Raw genomic sequence first — 22,729 nt, forward strand, 5'->3', positions numbered from 1 at the left:
ATCCCTGTCCTCAGAATCCGCGCTGTCCTAGCACCATTAACTCTGCATTCAATGTATGGAATAATAAACTTAAAGGTTTCATTTACATGCATCAATATTTTTCTGCCTTTTTCATGTATGTCTTGCCCTTCCACTTAAATAAGAGGAAGGTGTGTCTAAGTCACACAGACCCTGCGTGTGCATGTTTCTTTTATGCCCATTGCTGAAAGGACCATAACAGAATTCATTCAGAGTGACTTATAGCACTGCTCAAGATGTCTGTCTCTCCAGCCTGTATTTATTTCTTTAGTAAGTAGTCCTTCCCTTCTAATCACATTCCCCAATTAGGATTCAGTCAGAGACTGTTAACTATAGCCTTGTTACCACTCCTTTCCCCTCCCCTCCCCTCCCAACACCTACCCACTGTAGTGAGTTTCTGGAACTTCAGTCCTCTTGATTCCTTCTCATCTTTGTGTCCTCAGCTCCAGGCATTAGATCATGTCATCTCCTTATAAGACGCCCTCCCTGAGCACATATATTTTCCAGAATACTATCAATACCATCTAACGTCTCAGTTGGCACAAATGGCCACACGCATGGATCCTGTCTGCATAAACTCGGGAACCCAAGCTTCCTTTCTTCTGTGAGCCACCTACACATACACACAGGTGCTTGGAAAACTATTTGAGGATGGCAGAAAGGATAACATATGACAGACATTGCTCAACTTAAGAACAAAATCTCCCAAGGCCGTTCATAACAAGGTAGGACCAGAGCACGCACAGGTAGGGAACAGCCTCCCCAAAGTTTGGGAATTGGACTTCTGGAGGCCCTAATTTTCTACAATTCTAAAAGATAGTGTCAAGGTTTTCTTAGTCAGTGGGTTTGTGGATACCAGGAGCTTAATGGGTGGGGGTGAGCATGTGCTCTGGAGACTATGGATCAGATCCAAAGTCTGTTGAAGTCAATGGCAGCTTTTGGATTAGGCCTGCTAGCAGGGCCCCATCAGTTCAGAAGCTTCAGGCAAGTACAGCCCCTATTGAAATGACTCAGACAGACCTGGACAGACAGAGCTGTGGAACTGGATAGTTAAGTGCATGAAAATGAAAGGGAACTAGGGCAACAGGTGAAGCCATTGAGAGAAGAGGGGAAAATAATCTCCTTACAAAACACTGACCAGGGAAAGATCTGGAGCAGGACTGTGACAATGCTAGGTATGGGCAATCAGAAGGTACCTTCTGGCAGTGTTGGGAGGAAAACAGGTAAGGGGAAGGGCTGTGCAGTTGAGCAAAGAGAGCTAGCAAGGGCAGAGAAAGAAAACTAAACACAAATGTCCTCCAGTAGCTCTTCAAGGAACGTAAAGAGTTTCAGCATATGAGCTTCCCACACAGTTAACGGCTCCTAAAATGGGAGGCCTTGTTTCACCCACTCCCGGGTGAAGCAGGCTTAAGAACACCCCCCACCCTTTGCTTGTGCACTGGTAACAAAGGGGTTAAGTACCCCCCCCCCCCGCAGCCAGGCAGGAGTTGGCCCAGAGTCCTTCCCTATCCCTTTAATCGTATCTGATACAGATGCAAGGCTTGCTGTGGGGGGGCAGGGGGTGGAAGCAGGCGCGGAACAAAGAGGCTATTTAAAAAAAAGGGACGAGAAAACGACCCCCGCGCTCCATCGCGGACGCCAAAAGGATCACACAAAGGCACCATTTCAGGACTGAAATTTCACCGCGCCAACGTGATTAAAGGATTCCATGGGGGGTGGGGGAAGAGGGCCGAAGGCCATCACTCTGCGGATTAACCTTTTCTTGGCAAGGGTGGCATGGACAGAAAAGGCATGCACACCTTGGAGCCCACACTCTTCCCATGCCGGCTTGCATGTCCCCCTTCAGCTATCAGTTGGCCAAGAGATTTTGTTGTTTATAACTGGTCTCAGAATCCATCCCTGTCTCTCTGTTTCATACCCCTACACAAAGAGGAGGTAGACTGGCGCCTGTATTGAGTCTAAGTGTATATAGAAGTAATATGGGTAACATGCACTGTAGGGATGCATGATGATTTTACAGGCGGGTAGATATTAACCCACTATGGAAGATGGGCGCATTAGACTGTGTACACAGATGGAATGAAGGGGGCGCACATACACACAGAATGAAGGTGGTTCAGTTTATCTGGCTCTAAAAATCACAGGGTCTGCAATACTAGCCCAGAGGAAAAATTGTCCCTCATTTGAAGAATAAGGAGACAGTAGCCAAGGGCAGCCTGTGTAACCTCATAACCTCAAAGGTCCTTCTTTAATAATGCATTTGTTGCTGGAATCAGGCCCTAGCCACTTTACCACTGAGGAATTTTCTACCCCCAGAGCAAGGACTCTTAAACATATAAAGGTTGGGGAGAGGGAAGGGGGCAATCTACAGGCAGCAGCAATCCTGGCCTACAGGGAGGTTGGCACATAAATAGTTTCCCTTGGAGTGGCAGTGCAGGCCACCACTACATCCCCCCACCCCGAGCATGATGCCATGAGAAATCAGTAAGTCTCAGCAGCAAGTCACTTAACTCAGTAAGCAACATGACATTGTAAGCAGTCAAGTGTTCAAACCTATTCAATACATTATGCACTCCCTTCTTGTTCCTGTAGGGACTCATGGTGATGTTTTAGGTCAGGGCAAGCATGGTAGGGCTATGGCTTGGGCATCAAAAGGACTGTGTGGGCAGGGATGGCTGTATACAGTGTAAAAGCACAGAGTGCACCTATAGCTGCAGAGCAGGTTCCCAGTCGGTGGGGACTCAGGCCGGCGACTGCACTTCCTGCTGGGGCAGTGCCACTGAAAGGGGATCCCAGTGATTGATAAGAAGTGGGGGGCAGGAACAGAGAAACAATAGTAGATTTGATGAGAGCTGCTCTACGATACTCCTGAGAAGCCCCCAGAGCCAGCCCTGATCAGAGAGGAAATTGGGGGTTTCCACGGCAACCTGCTTCAGGGCACAAAGGCCTGTCTGTCTCCTGGAAGGCAACAGAGGTGTCTCCTCGACTCCAACCCCTGGCTGCTGTGAAAGAAGGTGTGGGCAGAGAGCTCTTAATTGCTTTAGAGGATTCCTAGAAGCCAAGTGACTGCAGAAGAATTTTTACATAGCAAGGGTTTAATATGACCAGCAGCCACTAAGTGGGCAGAAAGAACAGTCCATCTCTGCAGTAGTGTATAGGCAGAACTTCTCTGAGGAAAGCATGAATAGAACAGCACCTCACCTTGTTCATGGCATCTACCAGCAGGCTAAAAGGCAGTACCTCTCAAGAGAAAGGCCAGAGCAGACTGCGGCGGAAAGAACGTTACAGGTCTAACTTGATGGGAAGGATGCAGCTTTCTCCTCCTGTCACAGAAAGCTGAGCTACAGGGGAAAAAAACCCATGGTCAGCTTAAACATGGGGTTTTAAGACTTTATTTACACAAGTACAAACAAAAATAAAAACATCTGTAGGAGAAGGAAGAACCAGGAAGCATTGACAGGAGGCAGGTCAGTCTGTGATAATTAGCTCATCCACACCCCAGTCTTCATAGCTTCCATCTGGCAGGTACCTGCGGATGATAATGGGGATCTTCCGAGCTCTAAGGAGAGGACAGAAAGGAAAACAGTAATGCCAGAACCTTGGCTGCATCTCCTCAGCAAGATGTGGGAGTCCAGTTGTGCCATACCAGTAACAGCTGACAACTCACTGGTTTAGTTTAACTACCAGATCTCTGAATTAATAAGGCCCCAGCATCTTAACATGATAGGCTCACAATCTACAGGGCACTCAACCCTTCCCCAGATATTGCATTCTAGCTGGTAACCCAATTTAAAAGAACACAGGTGTAAGAACACACTCCCTGAATGAACACAGAGGCTGTATTCCCAGCTGTAGTCAGACAGCACAACCTGTAGCCTCAAAAGCTAACAGAGATTAACTCCAGCTGCTGGAGTGTAGAAGGAAGAGAGGACTGCTACTCTAAGGTGCTGTCATGTTCACTGCCAAAATCTCCAACACTTACTTGAGTTCTTTCATTGCAATCAGCAAGGGGTCTGTCTCTCCTTCCAGTTCCACCATCACTGGGGCACACATCCTGAAGAAAAGAAATATGCTTAGTCACAAGGAGGAGAAAGGCAAAAACAGAGAGGTGAAGAATGAGGAGGTACTTATTTCATAAACAAGCTTATCACTCGGGGACAATCCAGCAAATTGGGCAAGGAGTGGGATCATAGCAATTCTTATCTGTGAGGTCTCTGCTAAGGTAGGATGGAGGGATTAAGGCTCCACAGGGATTTTTCACATCCCCCTATCACAGACCCTCTTCCATGTAGGAGCAAGAGCAACCTCTGTCAGGAGGCCAGTGGTTAAAAGGCAGCTTGGTGTTTAATGTTTCTCTTAGGCCTTCCCATCAGTTTTGTTCATCCTTGCAGGGGTCACTTCCAGGCATAACTTAGTAAGGGGAACAAAGAGTGACTCTAAAATGAATCTATTACCAGAGAAGGGCATCATTACCAGAGAAGGGCACCCCCACAAAGGATTCTAAGGTTGGCTTATCACCTGCATCCCTACCAAATTATTTTGCTGGCCTGCTCAATACCCTACAGACTTTCGCTTGGCAGAAGCCAGAGTTAATTCTATTATGAACCAGGGCTATACAGGGCTATAGAGCCCAAGTCTCCATCACAGATTATCAGTTCCTGAACACTGGGTATGATCTTGGAAGATCAGTCTTGGTAGCTCTGTGTACTGATCCAGAGAACGCATTTGCTACCTAGACTTGCTACAAGGCTTTACTTAAAGTCATTAGCCTGGGTTAAAACATTCTATGGCAGTGATTCTGAAATGGGTGCCTTGAAATCTTTTCAAGGATGCCATGGAGTGCCACACAATGTTAACACCATTAGGTTTGCAAATGTGACTTACAAGATAAACCCAAAGATTTCAAATGGAAATCCACAATCGTGGTCTTCTGAGTTCTCTGCAATAGAAAAAACGGTTCTACTATTCTTCTGTACTCAAAGAGTGAAAACTAAGAGTTGGCATTTTCCACAGGCTGCCTCAAACCTAAGGAGATTGTGAGAACCATTGCTACAGAAGAAGTAAGTGTTTCTGCCAGGCAGCTGGGAGCAGGTGTCAAAGCTGAGGATTATCAGTTGCATTCCCCTCAAACGAAAAACAGAAGTAGCTCATACTATATGCAGATTTGGCCACTGGGAGCTGCTGTTGGTCTACATTCAGTATCCAAGGCTGACTATGTAGGTAATGTTGCAGCAAACCAGTCTGTTTTGGATCCAGAGCCCTGAAATGGGCTTACTTTAGCACTCAGAATTTTTTTGGCCTTCCAGCCTGTTAAGTTAAAAGAACATGCATGGAACAGTTCTGCAAGGCAATGACTCGGTGAAGAACAGCTTTACAAAGTGAAGGAAAGATGTGATTGCCACCTACAATTACCTGGGACAATTCTCAGTTGGCAGCCTGTGGATGCTCTGTGGGTACGGCTGCAAGGGTAAAGACCGACATCCATGAACATTTCTGCAGCACTAGGAAAGCACTGTGCACTTGCCACCACACTGCTCTGTCCACACTGCCTTCCAAGCAGGAAGCAGTACAGCTGCTTTTTTTTGGCGATTTGGGTGGGAGCACAGAGGTAAGGGCTAACTAGTCCAGGCACAGGCCCTTGCTAGCATGGCCATCCCATTTCTGGTTCAGGAGGTTGTAGCTTGGGCAACTCTGCATGGCACTGCCTTGTGGCTATTTACTACTATACTAAGACATCAAAATTACTCCATTTCTGCTTCCAGCAACTGCTGCTTCTGGAGGTTGTACAGACTCCTTTGCGGGTGCTAAGGTGGTCTGCCAGATGTAAAAACTTGGGAACCTCTCAGAGGGGACAGGAATTACTGCAGGAAACTGGGGGGCAGGGCTAGATACAACCAGGATAAAACTAAGATGAGAGATGATTACACTAAGAGATTTTATATATAAACTTTCATCAATTTTACACACATGCACTTTTCTACAGCTGAGTCTCCTAAGTAGTGCAAGACTCGCTGTGCCAATTAAAACTAATATGAACAAATCCTGGGAAAGGCAGAGAATAATCTATCTCTGGCAGCAATTAGGACAGTATACAAGCAACATCTAGACTGTGGCAGCCCCTCAAAGTCAACCAAACTGAGCATCTGTGTTATATACACACAGTCAATAAGAGCTTCTGACTAACCAAAAATAAATCACAATCTAGAAGATTCAGTGCTTCTTTCACAAGCCTGCCATAGCTACTTATGACATTTTGGAATTTTCTGTGAGGCCTTGGCTTTTGTGTACAACTTTGAACCTCTCAGCAAAAAAGGAAGGGGCCAGCAGCAGATCACCTACCTGTTTTTAGTGGCAGGAGCTGACAACTGATGAGAAACTTACCACTACAGGAACCAGTTAGCAAAATATAAAGTATAAGGTGGCATAGGGAATGGCACTCCCTTGGGTACATTGATCTGGGACAGCTTTAGAGACCTGACAAAGGGCTCAGGCTTTCCACTTGTGAGCCCACTGGTGGTATGGGCAAGGAGTTTGGAGCTCTTGAAGATTGCAAGTACCAAAACAGAAGCTTAATCAGGGAAGGGCATAGGCGCAAGTACACTTACGCTATCTGAAGAGCACGGGTGCCCAGCACTCTGGCTCGCTCATATTTGGTCATGTAGGGTGTAGTAATCCGCTTTTGATTGGCCTGCTGGCGTTCTCCAGATGGGAGGATTTCTACATTCTCTTGACCCTCCTGAAAAAAAAATAGCAAAAACTTACTCTAGGCATATTTAGAGAACCCTGTGCTTTAAGTATGCTGCAGACAGATTTGGAGGCCATGATAAAAGAAAGATTTAAAGCCCATAGAGAAGTGGTTCTCAAACTTTCTAACTCAAGGACTCAGGCACCTCTCAGAAGAGGACAGCTCTTCGTTTTCATTCATTTTCTAACTAGAGAAAAACAACAGAGCCAGCCTTCTGGTACAAAAGAACTCAGAAAGCACACATAAGGGCAGAATGCTTTTAACACTGTGGATTCCTATTGGAAATCTCTGGGTTGATCCTGTGAATCATTATTTATACACCCAAGAGCATAAGAACTGCCATTTGCTCGTTCAGACCATAGGTTCACCTTGCCCAGCACCTTGTCACACAGGGGCAGAATGGATGCTGAAAGGGAAAATGAACAAGGTATGACCAGGGTTTCTTTTCCTCTATTGTTCCTCTCACGCTTGCAGCTTCTAGTATTTAGTATCTAAGAAGTTCTGATTTAGAGTCTGTGTCCCTCCCTCCCATGCTCAATAGCTACTGATGCCCCTTTCCTCCGAGAATGTGTCCGATCCCTTTTTGAATGCAACGAAATTGCCAGCTTCCATAACATCTGGTGGCAAGGAGCTTGACTTTAAGCACTGAGTGGGAAAAAGCTATTTTGTTGTCTTAAACTTACTACCTGCTAGTTTCATTTTTTGACACTTAGTTGTGTTGAGAGAGTAGATAGCAAATCCCTCATTACTTTCTCTTTGCCATGCAGTATTTTGAAAACCCTTCTCATGTTCCCCCTCAAGCATCTTTTTGTCTAAACTGAATAGTTCTAGCCTCTTTAGTCTCTCCTCATATGGAAGCCCCTCCATACCACTAATCATCCTTGCTGCCCTTCTCTGGACCTTCTCTAATTCCTCTACATCCTTTTTGAGGTGTGGGGACCAGAACTGAGGACATTATTCAAGGTGTGGATACACCATGGATTTATAAAGGGGCATGATGATACTTTTTGTTTTGTTTCCTATTCCTCTCTTCATACCCCTAACATTTTGTCTGCTTTGCTGACAGCTGCTGAGTACCAAGCTAATGTTGTTAGCAAATTGTTGCCAAACCTTCCCACATCTCTCTCACGTAGTAACAGCTCAGGTACATTCCCCTGAATTGTCTAGATGGGGTTGCCCAGCTGCAAAAATACCCTTACCTGCACTGAATAGCACCTGCCATTTAGTTGCCCTGTCACCCAATCATGCCAGATCCTTCTGTAGCACCTCACTACCCACCTTGGTCTTTAGTCTCCTGGAAGTTAACCCTGGGTGGCAGGGTGCTAGAAGTCAAACTAAGAAGGGTTATCAAGACTGAAAGTATAAAAAGGTAAGTTCAAGTCCAAACAGCCAATTTTCAGGATGGGAAAAAGCAAACAGCAGTGTCCCCCAGGGGTCCACACTAGGACTAGGGCTGTTTTGCCTCTTCCTGAAGGATCCAGACAGGAGTGGGGTGGGGTAGTAGTGGGGTGGCCAAATTGGCAGATAACACAGAATTACATAGAGTGGTAGAGTTAGATCAGCTATAGTATAAGGGAGTTCAGGCTTAATCACACGTGTCTGAATTTTTTTTCCTGCTTGTCACCTATTTACCTTAGACAGACAGAGGCGATTTTTACCCTCCTTCCATTGATCAGCTTCCTGCTTGTGGCAGTCTTTTGGTTTAGAGTCAGCTTCATTCTTTGCCCCTCTAATCTCAAGGTTGTTTGGATCTTTGTCTAGAGTCCATCACCTCAGAGGTAAACCACTCATTCTGCCATCACGGTCCTTCATGACCTATCTTCTTTCTACCTATAGCTTCTCATTCACTGCTGGGAAGTTGACTCCCCTCTCCCATCAGCCTGTAATGCCAGTTGTCCTTTCCCACTTGTTACCTTATCAAAAGGGCTCCTTCGCACTCTCCCTCCTGTTGCCCCTCCTTTTAGGAAAGAACTGTAAATATCTGCAAAGCCATCATCTATGTGTTCTCCTCCAAATCCTCTTTCATAGAATCAGAAAGAAGCAGGGATGGAAGGGACCTTCAGAGGTCATCTAGTCCAAATCCCTGCCTGAGACAGCATCATCCCTCTCCAAGTCACCCTACTCAATCCATAAGCTAAACTCTGCAGATGAATATTATCAAACTGCACACAAGACAACACCATAACCTGCCACAGGTAAAGCAGGGGAACCAGCAGCCAACCTCCTGCTTCTATAAAACCATGTTAATATATGCTTGAGAGATCCCAGGCAGAGGCCACTCCCCCAGCTACAGAGGAAGGCAAACCCCCGCAGTCCATCCCAATCTGAGTATGGGATAAAATTCCTTTCTAACCCCCCATAGGCCTGTAAGCCACCTTGGCAGAACTGATGCCATTTTTTTGAATAGGCACACAAACAATGTCAACAACTACTGCACGCAAAACAAAATACAGTTAGCTGCAGGAAGGTAAAACAAGACAGAACAGAGAAGCAAAACGAGCCGAAAGATGGCTCAGCAGCTGGGAAGTGAGTTGAAAAGAAAAGGATGAGGGTAACAGATTGGTGAGGAAATAACCACCGTCAAAGGTAAGTAGTGAGGATCCAGAGCAGGGGTGGGCAAAATGTGGCCCGCAGGCCAGATGCGACCCAACAAGCCACTCTATCTGGCCTGTGGGGCCCCATAAAATTTAGAAAATGAGTATTTATCTGCCCCTGAGCTGCCTGTCATGTGGCCCTTGATGGCTTGCCAAAACTCAGTAAGCGGCCCTCTTTCCAAAATAATTGCCCACCCCTCATCTAGAGCATGGCCATCAGAGGATGTACAGGAAAGAGCTGTAAACAGGTATAAAAGCCTATGGAAAGAACTGCCACAGAATCATGAGGAAGTGGTGCTGGAATGGACCTCTTGAGCTAGGGAAAACCTCGCCCCAGGGCCGCGATGACACCTGGACAACCGTCATGGAGTGCTGCTGGGCAGGCCTGTGTAAGGACACCTGTACAGCCCATCTGGGGTATGCTCGACTGGCGACATGGCACATTAGGGTGTGGGACCACCCCTGCATCCAAATAAAGCACGACGACCCCCAACCCAGCCACTGGCCTGAACCCAGGCGGTGGGGCTGGACCCCCGGGTAGGACAAGGGCACAGCAGGGGCTGCGCGGAGGCAACACGAAGGTTTCAAAGATCCAAGTCAAGGAAGCCAGGGCTGGGGCTAGTCCTGCCTAGCCCTCACTCTCAAGGATCCCACCCCATGACGTCATAACTCCGTCACGAGCCCTTGGGGCGAGGGGGGCCCCGCGTGCGCCATGACACTGCCGGCGCAGGCTTCTATGCCATGACGCCACCGCCCCGACGTCACGCACCTCCTCCGCGTTCTCCAAGTCATCGAGCCCCTCGTCCTCCTCCCCGTCGTCGAAGTCGTCGCCGTCAAAGCTGCGGAGACAGGGGCCGGGGCCGTGAGCGCCGCCCTCCCTCCAGCTGCCCCGCCTCGGGGCCCCCTCACTCCCGCCCCCCACTCACTTGTCCTCGTTGTCCGACATCCCGTCGACAACGTCGGCGCACGCGCAGGCAGCTCTCGCGATAGCGGCCCCGGCTCCCGCCGCGCGGCCACTTCCGGCAGCCGGCTGACGTCACGGAAGTGTGCCTCGGAGGAGGCACTGGAAGGGGAAGGTGGGGCTGGTTTCCAGGGTGACGGCTGCCGCCGGAGCGGGGCCTTGCGGGGTGAGTCCTGCCGCGGGGACCTGCCCTCGGCCCCGAGTGCGGGGGGGCTCCTCAGCTGCGGGGTGTTGCTTTTATCAAACGAAACAGCTCTTACCATATTTCTCACATATAATGTACACACCAATTTCCAGCAGCTGGTTTTTTGTTTGTTTGTTTTGGGGGGGGTGTTTTATGCGACAAAATCTGGTACTATCGTGTTTCGTCAGGCGGCTCGATGGAAGGAGAAGGGTGGTTGTCCTCTAGCAAGTGGTGGGAGTTGCACAGTGCTAAGGGTTTGCAGGCTGGGCCAGCAGACTTAAGCTTAGATGGTCAGGACAGATGGCAAACCCATAACTGCTCAGGGGTGGAAGGGCCGTGGATCTGCTGCGCTCAGATCTCCTGTGTAGGAACGGGGGAGAGCCTGTGCACGTATCTGAGCAGGGCTTCGTAGGCTCTCCAGACATTTACAGCCATTTGCAGCTGAACGTATTGGATGCTTGCCACCATCACCGAGGAGACAGTAAAAGAGAGGATGGGGACTCCCAGCTGTTAAAGAACTAGGGTAATTCGGGCTAGGGGCAGAAATTCAACAAGCCTGAGCCTGAACTGATTCAGTCTTTGCAGGTTAGGCTAACCTGGCCAGGCTGAACTGGTTTGTAAGCGTAGGGATGTTAACTCTGGACTGAGGAAATTCAGGCATGTGCCTGCAGTAGCTCAGGCTAGAAGCCGGGGGGGAGTGGTGCTAGAGCAGCTCTCCCTTCCCTTCTACTATGCTGAGCTGAGGAGTGCGTTGCCAGGCCCTGACAGGCTGAGTATGACTGGGGAGAGGTTTAAACCCCACGCTGGCCTTCAGGGACCCCAGCTGGGGTCTGCCTGGCTTTTCCCCCCTGCTTCGCGCTCAGCATGGCCCAGGACCCCCAGAGCCCCCCTCCCAGCCAGGGGGCGATCCCACTGCGCCTTCCCAGCCACTGAGGCCGGGATCTCGCTTGCGGCAGTGCAGGAGCAAAAGCCAGATTGGGGGAAGGGAGGGAAGCAAAATGGCCCCAAGCCCAAGTGGGGACATGTGCAGAGGGATTCCTCCCCCAGCTTACTGACCAGTGATGGAGCCAGCAGGGAGTTGCACAGCATTTACTTACACAGCAGGGAGTTATACAGTGTTTATCAGCCCATCAGGAAAACAAAAGCCTCTCATTAGTTCAAGCTCTTCATTTAGCTCCAAAAGCTCTAAGTGGACACTCCTGTCTGCCTTATACAGACACCTTTCAACATTAGCTAGCATACCATATGTTGGCTACAGTCCATGGTGTGGCAGAGGGAGCAGGGAATCCTTGCTTGATCGATCAGGGGCTGCGGGGAAGGGCAGGAGGAAGCCAGGCAGATGCTGCTGTGTCTGCAGTCTCTACTGGAGCTCCAGCCAGGGAGCAGAGGGGAGGGGCCAGCCCTGCCAGGGAGCAGAGAGCAGACAGCCCTGCACATGGCTGCAAGGCATCTGGGATACTGGGGGAGTCTTGTTTAACTTATACCAGCAAGGGGTCTAGGACAGACATTGCATAAACTTGTTTGACCCAAATCAGTTAAAAGTCCGATACTACATTCAACCAGGTTTATCTCAAGCCGGTTTCAGCCATTTTCAAATGGGTTTATGTGCACTGAGCATTTGTTCTGTTACAGGTTTAAACCATTTTCTGGTCACTTAAACCAGTTTATGTATAATATCTGTCCCTAGCCCAAAAGTCAAGATTTCAGGGCATTATATTTAATTAAATATAAAGGCTAATGCAGAGGGACTGATGACTGTATGTTACAGAGGGGCTCAATGTTCAGCCCACGGCTTTCCATGGGTTGGGAAATTTGGCTAAATTCCCAAACCCCAAACCCTACACAGCTTATTGGAGCTGGGCTGCATGCTCTCCCCCCAACAGGTCTGGACTGTGCCCCTTCCTGCCCACATCTGGATTGGAGCTGCCACCCACCTCCCTCTGCACACCCGCATGGAGCCTGCAGTGCCCACCATGGGTGCCATATAGGGACTATTGGCCAGATTCAGCCCATGGACAAAAGAGGCACTGTCCATCTGGCCTACTGAGGAACAAGACTGAGCATCACTGATATATTAGGATCCTGGAATGACTTAGGATTGTTGAGTTAAGTTGCTAGCAGTTGAAGATGATTTACTATTTCTCTGCCTTCGCTGTCATTTTCAGGGTTTCACAATGTCGTCTCAGCAGGGAAGAAGAGTAGATGTGTGGAAAGGAACAGGGGTCTGGCATTCTCCTGGAACCGTTCCTTACAGCCAAGAAACACAGGAGCTCCTGAAAGGTAATGGGAGGGTGGTATGGAGTTGAGAACACAGGGGAGGCCATAAGTCTTTTGAGACTGCTTTCTTGCTTCCTGTCTTGTTGCATTGTATTTTGTGTAGGTTTTTGTACAACACTCACTGTGGTTGTATGTGGATCTGACTTATTCCATTTGTTGTAGGCATATATGCATTCAGAAAAAAAATCCCTGTCAACCTCAAACATTTCACTACATACACAATACTCTCTCTAGGTATGAGGAGAGAAAATGGACCACTCATGAGAAATGTTATTTACATTGCTTAATGCACTACTGGAAGACATACAGATGCTACAAGTGGTAAAAGAAACTGCACTAAATAGAGAGAGCTGTACTAGCCCATGCTGCTTAAACTGCCTTTTCTATACCCACTCACTCATCTTGCTTCCTCTTCCCATTCAGATCAAACCCAGAGACTGTTTCTGTTCCATCTTTCTCTCTCGTGGTAACACACAAGATGTTTTAACTCCCCCTGACCTAAGTAAAGACATTGCTGTTTCTCCATAGCTATGCCATTCTGCACCCTTCCCTTTCTTGGTGAATGCAGCCTCTTGCCTCAAGTCCATTGTTTAGTCTGCAAGCTTTTCGGGCCAGGGACAGTCTTCTGTATATGTCCTGTAAAGTGTCTGTCTAATCCAACCATCTTATCTGTCTCTCTGTCTTACATAACACCCATCACCAAGGGTACTTACAGATGCTGGCACATACTAAGTAATAACCCACTTTTGTAACCCTTCTTCAACAGTTGCCAAAGCGAGCCAAAGCGAAAGGCAAAAGTCTCATTATTGCAGTTAATCAGTTAAAAGATAATGACTGATGGCTCCCTTGATTGTCTCTCTTTCTCACTTCTGTCACTACAAAGCCTGGTATCATTTGCTTCCAAACCTGGGAGAAGTTTTACCTCCACCTGACCTTCTGTACCATTTTAAAGCCAAAGCTGATTTTTCTTTGGAGACAACTGCCTCTTGGCTTTATAGTGGAAACATAAAAGTTTAAACTTTACCTTATGTGAAGAGGCCTTTCTCCAGTAGCCATCATATATGCTTTCCTGAAACTTTTGGAACAGTTTGTGTCAGTAATAGCTCACAACAGAATTCTACAAGCTAATTAGTTGCAATGAAAAAATCATTCCCTTTGCTCTGTCTGTATATTTGCCATTTTTTTTAATTGTGTTCTGATTTAAAATGGTAGATGGAAATCAGGAGGAGCCTCTAATTTTTACAATCAAGGCACTAGGGGCATAAATCTGGATTAGAAATTAGTTGGATTAAATATGGATTAGTTGTTTAAGGTGGGCAGATAATTCCACAGGCCAGAGGTGTAGTGTACTGGTTGGGGCTTTACTGATGGTTCTTGTCTTTCAGTGATGATGCAGGAATGCAGACTTACTAATTTCCAGAAACGCCACCTTATGGACTGCATAAAACGTGAGTGATGTCTGTCTTCCTTGTGCACATCCACACCTACACACTCTGTCTTATGCAGGTTTCTTAATAACCTGTTCCTAATCCTTTTAACCATGTTTCAGCTGCTGTGGTGAAGAGTTCAGAGTAGTGGAGAATTCAGTGAATAATTCACCTCTGGTGAGATAATATAGATCCTTGTCTTTCCAGAAAGCATTTATCTGTAAATGGGAGAAGAGGCACAAAAGCCCACCGGCAAGAAATGGCAGTGGAGAAATGTCTTTCTTTTCCACATTAGGCACAGCTCAGGTATTTCCATCTCTATCTTATACAGAGACAGTGAAATCAGCCCAGGGAATGGGACACAGTTCTGATGCTCCCATAGATCACAGCACAACACTAACCCTTGCCTTTCTACAGACCTGGGATTTTTGCCAAAGATGTCTAGAGATGTTATCAAGCTGCAGACCCCTCTGTGTCTGACATACTAGTGTCTTTCCTTCTTTCCCCAGGAGGTGATGCTCTGCCCATCCAATGCAACCCAACTTCCAGCAAACAGCCAGAGCTTGCAAAGCCCAATTCTTCTCCACCAAAGCCTTGTCTGCCAGTGAGCTTGCTGGCTAGACCCCATCTCCGACCTGCCAAGATCTGCCAGGCAGGCAATGCCTACACCCGAGATAAATTCAAACCAAAGGCCACTCGTAAGTGAGCAAGCCCTGCTAAGGGATAAGCCTCTCTGCTAAGTCCCTCCCTTCATCTCACTTTCTCCTTTTTTTTTTTTGCTCCTTCATTAGCAGGTGTCCCTCACCTCTTTATCTTATCCCAGTCCTGCCTGCTGGCTGGGAGCCTAAGGTGATTCATTGGTGGGGGTTTGCTTTAATTTTTGTCAAGGTAGTTTTGCCATACCATGCAGCTTACACATTTGCATCACTAATGCAAGCGTTGCTGGACTTTTTGCTGTGAACACAATTTAAATACTGCCAGCACTGTACTGCATGGTAATACTTAAGACACCAACAGAACAGTTAAATGGCTGGCCAACAGAAAGGGTGGCTAGCCATTTATATCATACAAACACTGCCAAAATCCCATTGATTTCAATACTAATGGTACTGCTTAAGCAGAGTGCAGCATGTCTGCCAATTTCTGTGGGGACAGCAAGCTCTCAGCTGCTCACTTCATTAAGTCTTCTTACCTTGTTACCAGGAATACTGCGCCTCTAATAGCAGGCTTGAAATTCATAGGCTGTAGGAGTTGCAAGGCTGGTAATGGCACTGGCATCATCTGATTTGGGCTAAAAGGGTTGGCTTTCTACCCCTTCATGTCAGGCAAATTCCTGATTCATACAATCATAGCAGGGTTGGAAGGGACCTCAGGAGGTTGCATCTAGTCCACCCCCCTGCTCCAGGCAGGATCAGCAGTCTCTCTAAACCATCCTACTCGTGTTTTTCTAACCTCTTCCTAAAGCTGCCTGAAGAACCTTTTTGCACAAAAAAAGGTTCTTTTTTTCTTTTGTAGACACAGTGCCCCAAAACCACCAATACCCTAATTTGTTGGGTAAAACAGAGGGATGAGGGCACTCTCAGTTGCCAGATAAGGTTGCTTTATGGGGCTTAGACTGATGGTATGGGAATGCACTGCCATATGCATATTTCCCAAGCTATTATTTATATAGAAACTGTATGTAGCTAGGCCTTGCATTCAGTAGGCCCTTGGTGGAGAGACAGCACTGGTGTCTCAGTTCTCTAGTGACTTACATTTTGGGCTTCCACAGGAGACTTGGAGAGGGAAAAGCAAAGGCTCCAGAACATCTTGGCAACTGGGAAGGACAAGGAGGAACACAAACCACAGCAGAAGCCAGTGCAGAAAAAGGAGGAGGAGGAGATACCTGAACCTGACCGGTTTGAAGAATGTACATAAGAAATAGGCTGGGGCACAAGAGTTGGCTCTTGACGAGATGCAGGGGATCAGGATATGTGTCCCTGTAATCTCACCTTTATTGAGGCAGGTGGAACATTGCTTTTGGCCTCCTCTCTGACACAGAGGATTTGCTACCCCTATCCATCCGTCTAGTGGAGACACTGCGTGTACCAGCAAGAGAGGCTTTGGTAGACCTAACTGGCACTGATTCCCTGAAATGAAGAAGCTGAGGCCTGTCAGCAGCATGGTGCTATGCTGTGTGTATGCAGCTATTGCTCTTATAGGAGGTGTCACCTTAATGTAGATAGGAAAAGGGCTCCCAGTGCTAGCAGGTTGCTCTTACCAGGTGTTGCTGTATTTAGGTGCTGACTATTGATAAAAGCACTTGGTGATTCATAGGAGAAATTTAAGTGAAAAGCCCGGGTATTTTTTTGGTGGTATAACTGCGTGCAGACTAGGGCCATTGCCAGCACAGCTGTGTTGGTCAGGCTGTGTTGCTTTCACACTTCTAACCAACAAGCTATCCCAGTAAGACTTAAGTGATGACCAGGACTTTGGTGAAACACTGCTCTGCTTTGCCATGCAGGTTCTTCTAGAGTGGCAGAGTCTTGCCTGTGATTTCCCTGGGCACTGAATAAGCTCTACATCCCTCCTGCCAGACCAGTCTACATATGAATTGAGCTTGACATCATGGGAAGAAAGAGAGAGGAATGGCACTTGTATCTTTAAATGCATGGCCACAGTGATAGGGGCCATCTAGCTGTCATTCTAGAAATTGTCTCTACCCTTTCTAGGCTTTTGTTCTAAGAGGGCTGGGAAGGCAGGGGAGGTTGCAGAGTTAACTAATAATGCTGCATTCCCACTTTTGATTCATGTTTCTGTTTTGCTTGCTCTGGTGCTCAGTGGTGAATGAAATTCGGGAGAGGAAGGAGTTCCTGGAGGAGATGGTAGCTCTGGGACAGGACAAGAAGTACCGAGGGATCATCCTTACTGAAATCTCACAGGTACCTTAGGAACCTCTCTGGTGTCTGCAGGAGGAACCTAAATGATACAGAATCTCAGATCCAGGATAGGTGTAACATTTCTCCTGGTGTATGAAAGTAACAGACAGATGATGCAGACCCATAAATGGGGTAACTGCTACTCTGACGGAGAATCGCCTCTGAAAGAACTGGGGAAAACTCTGCAAGTGTATGTTATGCTGATTTAGATTTTGTCTGTTCACATCCATCTGGTGGAGGTAGTTGAAGGAACAAAGACTCTTGAGCTGTTCCTGTGCTTCCTAAGTGTCAAGTGTAATAGTCACCCATTGTGCACAGGTACTTCTGGATAACTGTATGTCTGTCCATTCCCAATCTGAGTGCAATTTACATCAGAACAGAACCATAGTATCTGTACACCAGGTATATGTTTGTCTGTCTAGGACCTGAATTTTAAGATCTGTATCTACTGACCGGAACTGGGGAGAGGACAGAGAACCCACTTTCTTTTTCATAAGATGATGTAGACATTTATTTTTTCAGTGGAGGGTAGCGGGAAGAAGGAGGGTAGAAGCAGCAGCTGAGGTGAGAGAGGCTTTCAAGCGCCTTCCTTATTTCATAGATTCATAGATTAAGGGTCGGAAGGGACCTAGTAGATCTTCTAGCCCGACCCCCCGCCAGGGCGGGAGAACAACAAAAAACCCCAAAAAGAGACGGGACTCAAATGAGTCCAGCCAGGTAGGCATCCAGCCTCTTCTTAAAGACCCAATTTCAGTATGTAATTTAATAGAAGATCCCTCCAACCTTACATGTGGCAGGAAATAACAGCTCTTGGCATTCTTAATAGCTCAGCTCTTTCCTTGTTCTGTGCAGAAACTGCGGGAGATGGAGATCATTGACAAGAACAGGAACAAGGAAGCAAGAGAGGCAATGGCTACAAACCTTCCTGTAGGGAGCCAATCTGATTCCCAGAGCTAGACTACGAATGCAGAGCATTCCCACCCATTCTTTCCTTGGTCTTCCAGCAGCTTCTGAAAGGTCAGAAACTGGTCTGAACCTGTCCATCTATAGCAGATGCTCTGGAAGAAACATCAGTGCCTGCTGCATAGAGCCAAGCATAGGGCAGGGACATTATGGACAGCATAGGAGAAAGACTTTGTAAAATCTTCTCCACTTACTAGCTTACTTTCTCCATGGGTGCATTTTGTGGTGAAGCGTTAGATGCTTGGGGACCTCAATCTGGGAATCAGAGTCTTGTTGTGTGAAGCCACAGGAGATGAAGACCAGTGATGTTGCAGTGACCTTTGAAATAGAATAAAAGCAGAGCCCCCTTCCACCTTCTATGTACACCTTAAGGGGGCAGAACACAGCTTTCCTGCAGAACAGGCACCCAGATGGAAAATCTGTACCTTTTCCATAATCCTTGGGGGAAGGAATCTCTGGTTATTTCTGGACATTAGTATATTACATCCACCCACATTATCACATTAGCCTGCATTACCACTTCTGTCAGTACAACTCTGGAAACCATGTCAACTGCTGCCACATAGCTGACAAGAAGAACCAGCCACGTGGCCTCATAAATACAAACCTTGAATTTGACAGTACCACAGTTCAGTGAGATTTTGTGTATATGGGACCTCCTCTCCTCCTCAGCCAATGAAATGTGCAGGTTCAGGTAGGCTACTATGCTGGGTTGGGAAAGAGGAGACATGCCACTCAGGCTTCACAGCTCGGGAAGGTCTTAGGTCAATGGTCCCTTGTCCTTTCTAAAGCATCTTGATACAGAGTAAACATGATCCCGTAGTTGTTGGGGGAGGCAAGATGTTTGTAGAGAATGGCCAGATAAGACCATTGGATCATCTGGTATGATGCCCAGGATAATAAAAACTCCAAGAATTTCATTCAGCTACTTCTGAATTGAGCCCAGTTTAGGGAGTCCTTTCAATGGGTCTCTGAATCCTCAGGCTCCTCCCTTCCTTTGCTTCAGGCACTCAGCCTGCCTATACACATGCTTGGGGGTGGGCTGGGGCCATTTTAATTAGAGCAGTTCCTGGACAGCAGCTAATCAAAATGGCTCACCATCACATCTGTTAAGCCCCTGCATGTTTCAGAACTGCTGTGGGATGCTTTATCTAAGGCTCACTCGACGAGGTATAGATAAAGTGTCCCTGCAGCCATTTTGAAATGTGCAGGGGCTTAATACATGTGAGGGTGAGGTGATGCTGGAGTTTTCCAATTAGAAGGTGGAGCAGACTAGACTAATTGAGTCTGCTCCAACAGATTCCAATTAGAACATGAATGAGCATGTCTATAGGCAACCTCAGCTACTTGTCTGTGCTTCTGCAAACCTCCATAAGAGGGCAGCCTGAAAGGTGGGGCTCAGACCTGAAACCCTGCAGCAACGCAAGCACAGGACACACGAAGCAAAATGGCAGCAGCATATATGTAACTCCAACGTTTTATTTTTCTGCAGATGAATGAAAATCCCAGAGTTAGTATAGTGTAATAATTTATAAATCAAAATACCAATGGGGAAGGGGGAGTCAGACTGCAGCAATCCCAACGGCCTTTGGCAACAGTGACTTGATAGCAGGCTGCAAAGCCTGTCAGTTTGCGTTGCTTTGGAGAGGGGATGTGCAGTGAGATCTCCCCTCTAGCCATTTCTCCTGGGTCAGCCAGTTGGGGGTTGCCAGGGTGAGAATGGGCGTGCCTTTCCATTGCTAGGGGGCCAAGCATCCTGCCCCCATCAACAGTGGCAGCCCCAGGAGCCATGATGAACTCAGATCCCTCAGTGTTCTTGTAAACAGGGATCCCTTTATAAAAACAGGCACCAGCAACGGGCCAAGACACTGCCGGAAATGAGTATGGTTTGGATGAACCCCACAGGACCTGGAGAAGGGACTGCAGCAGTTTGCTCTGGGCTGGTAGTCTACTCTGCTAAGGAGAAGGCAAGACAAACAGCTGACCAACTGACACCCACAAGACTCCATGTCTAACAGACCAATCAAACAATTCAATAAATAGCATCTCCCCTCTGAGAAGGCAGAAAAAAGAAGGGAGGATGGGAAGAGTGCTCTTCCCATCCTCCAACATACTCACACACAAACAAATAGAAGAAGGGTTTAAAAAGCAGGGAAGGGGGTTGAATTTCATCTCGGAAAGACTACCAAACTTCCCTTGCAATCTTTAAAAGTATATACAGGCAAAGCCAGCGCACACCCAGGGATCCCCATCCCGTTTCCCACACTGGCTGAGGGTGGCCCCAGCGAGCAGCTAACCAGATGATTTCGCTGGTACTGAATAGTCTTGTACTTCTCTTCCCTCCCCTGGGTAAGGAATGTGCCTCCCCTCCCAGAAAAGGCAGCAGAGTGGGTCTAGTTAGCAGCATCAGGGAGGGTTAGATGCCCTGAGTGGGATAACTCAGCTACAGCCAGTGGACCTCCAAGTAGTCCCATCCCTTTACGTGCTGCCTGTGGCCCTGGAATTGATCCCTATCAGCCTGGAGGCTCCTGGGGTGTCTGCCCTCAGTGCTAGGGGGAGTTCAGAACAGGGCACTTTTGTTTTCTTTTTTGGTTATTTGTTTAGGACCTTGTAACACAGGAATGTTTCCTGAATTGTAGTTTATGCCAATTAAATGACAACCCTGTGCGCACACACCCAGAGCTTCAAACGCAACATGACTGGGGGAATTTAGACAGCAAAGGAAAGAGCTGGAGGTCAGCGAGGGACAGCTAGGTCCACTGGCCCCAAGGCAGTGGGTACGAGGCACATGTGACTATCACAGTTAGAGGAAGAGGTGAGGGCCATTAGTGCAAGTTTCCCATAAACCCCCAAATCCTTTCCTTGCTGTTCGTGCATACATAGACACACACAACAGGGTAACATATCTCCTAAAGCTTTTCATCCTCTTGCCCCCCACCAAGGGTTTGTGTGTGGAGGGGAGGGAACACAGTAGCTTTTTTCCTCAGGGCAGCTCCCCACAGTATGAGAAAAGGGGAGCACAGTTGATCAGCCCCGCCATGCCTCTCCCCCATTTGGGCAGACCCACATCTGTGGCTGAAAAACTGACTGAGCTCCCACAGGGGGAAGCCAGTGTTGGGACTGCTTGGGGACGATGAGTGGAGAAGCACAGCTTCAGGGGTGGCAGCCCCTTTGGCAGGGATCTGGCCAGCTGCGGGGAAGGCTGACAGTCAGGCAGCAATGGATCCACCCTCGCTTCTGGCCTTCTCCTGCTCTAGGTCTTTTCCTTGGGTGACTTGCTCTTTGACTCCTGTTTGTTGCCAAGCAGCTTGAGCACTTTCAGGGGTTTGAACTTTCCTTTCTTCTTGCCCTCAGCCTCAGCTTCCTTGTGAAATTCTGCAAGAGAATTGCCATAGGTTATTGCCTACAGGATGGGGCCCATGGATGATGCACACACGCTGCTGCCTACAAGCCCGACTCCCCACATAACTGAGACTGCAGCATGAGTTTCCCTGGGAGCTGAGGACAGTCACACATTTGACCAACTTTCTGCCCTAAGAGTATTGTGATTCCCTTGACTCCTTGAACACAAGCACAGAGCAATGCTGACATATATAATACATCAGAACATTCCCCAAAAGGCTCTTTGCCCACTCCTCTGCGGGGAGAGGATGAGAAGAGAACATGTGACAGGCATTCACACCACTTCAGGCACTACCAGAAGGTGCAGTATGAGAACCTATACAGAACAGGATAAATCCCAAGCCAAACACCCCCACCCTCCCAAAACACTTTTACACATGTTCCAGGGGGGCAGCACTTTAATTAGAGCGGTTCTGAGAGCTGCTCTAATTAAAAGCACCACAGCATCTTGTGTATCAGCATCCATGCACTTAAAAATGGCGGCAGGGGCATTTGAGCTAAAGTGCCCCTGCCACCATCTTTAAGTGCAGGGAGACTGATACATGAGACATAGGAGGCTGCTGGAGCGTGATAGTTACCATGTTCCAGCAGACTCAATCAATCTGCTGCTCCAACGCAGTGTCAGAGCAGTCTCTCCTCTCATGTACAGGCACCCATCTACACTAACTGTTTATTCCGCCCTGTGAGGGTGGGAGAACCAGGACCCTGAAGCCCTCTTCCTCGCTTACCTTTCTTCTTAATCATAGCTTCCAACATTTTATCCTCCTCTTCCTCTCTGAAACAAACAGAAAGAAACTGATGAGAGATTCTATCCCAAAGACATCCACCATAGCATTGGTTCAGGAAAGAGAGCCCCCCCAGCTCTTGAGCTGTGACAGGAGTGGTGGGGGGTGGGGTCCACCTGTGTCCCATGATTCTTTGCCACATATGCCTGTACCAGGACAGATGTCATTCCAGACAAACTCCTTGCCACCCCCACAAACCATCAACACTGATTCATAGGAACAGGGCTTGGGCGATCATGGGGAAGGTCTGTCAATAACAATAAAACCTCAGACTCTCTCTCTAGTGCACATTCCCCGCATCAAGATGACAGGTGCCATCTTTTCTGTAGTGTCAACTGCATGGGACAGTGGCATAGTTATACAGCCGGGTGCCCAGGGCAGGGGGGCAGTGGTGACTTCTGGTTGCCACTGTGTCACCAGCATAACCACATTGCTGTTTTTTTTCACTCCCCCCC

The 22,729-nt window shown here is 47.8% G+C and overlaps 3 protein-coding genes across 5 annotated transcripts in view; 1 reads left to right on the forward strand and 2 right to left on the reverse strand.

Annotated features, from left to right (window-relative positions):
* Window positions 1-3,394: 3,394 nt before the first annotated feature.
* On the reverse strand, window positions 3,395-10,396 carry POLR2F (RNA polymerase II subunit F). Its single transcript, XM_019515229.1, has 5 exons — window positions 10,284-10,396; window positions 10,127-10,196; window positions 6,624-6,754; window positions 4,001-4,072; window positions 3,395-3,577 (listed from the first exon to the last, which is right to left on the reverse strand). Exons 1-5 carry the CDS (start codon window positions 10,301-10,303, stop codon window positions 3,487-3,489), a joined length of 384 nt encoding a protein of 127 aa, XP_019370774.1. The 5' UTR covers window positions 10,304-10,396; the 3' UTR covers window positions 3,395-3,486.
* A 30-nt stretch (window positions 10,397-10,426) lies between these two features.
* CUNH22orf23 (chromosome unknown C22orf23 homolog) lies at window positions 10,427-20,154 on the forward strand. Of its 3 annotated transcripts, XM_019515226.1 has the most exons (7): window positions 10,427-10,484; window positions 12,668-12,782; window positions 14,165-14,227; window positions 14,716-14,904; window positions 15,978-16,115; window positions 17,027-17,127; window positions 17,977-20,154. In XM_019515226.1, the coding sequence occupies exons 2-7, from the start codon at window positions 12,677-12,679 to the stop codon at window positions 18,079-18,081; spliced, it is 702 nt and encodes a 233-aa protein (XP_019370771.1). In that variant the 5' UTR covers window positions 10,427-10,484; window positions 12,668-12,676; the 3' UTR covers window positions 18,082-20,154. The 3 variants fall into 3 exon arrangements, with proteins under 3 accessions (XP_019370771.1, XP_019370773.1, XP_019370772.1); XM_019515228.1 differs by lacking the exon at window positions 10,427-10,484 and having other exon boundaries at window positions 12,689-13,100; XM_019515227.1 differs by lacking the exon at window positions 10,427-10,484 and having other exon boundaries at window positions 12,691-12,782; window positions 12,942-14,227.
* A 517-nt stretch (window positions 20,155-20,671) lies between these two features.
* Window positions 20,672-22,729, reverse strand: part of MICALL1 (MICAL like 1) — a 41,794-nt gene continuing 39,736 nt past the window's right edge. The window contains exons 16-17 of the mRNA XM_019515807.1: window positions 22,218-22,264; window positions 20,672-21,462 (exon numbers count right to left, since the gene is read on the reverse strand). Coding sequence (XP_019371352.1) covers window positions 21,341-21,462; window positions 22,218-22,264 — 169 coding nt within the window. The 3' untranslated portion in view covers window positions 20,672-21,340. The remainder of the gene's footprint in view (window positions 21,463-22,217; window positions 22,265-22,729) is intronic.

This window comes from Gavialis gangeticus, unplaced genomic scaffold, assembly GCF_001723915.1.
Source record: "Gavialis gangeticus isolate Ggan-Ray unplaced genomic scaffold, GavGan_comp1, whole genome shotgun sequence".
NCBI lineage: Eukaryota > Metazoa > Chordata > Crocodylia > Gavialidae > Gavialis > Gavialis gangeticus.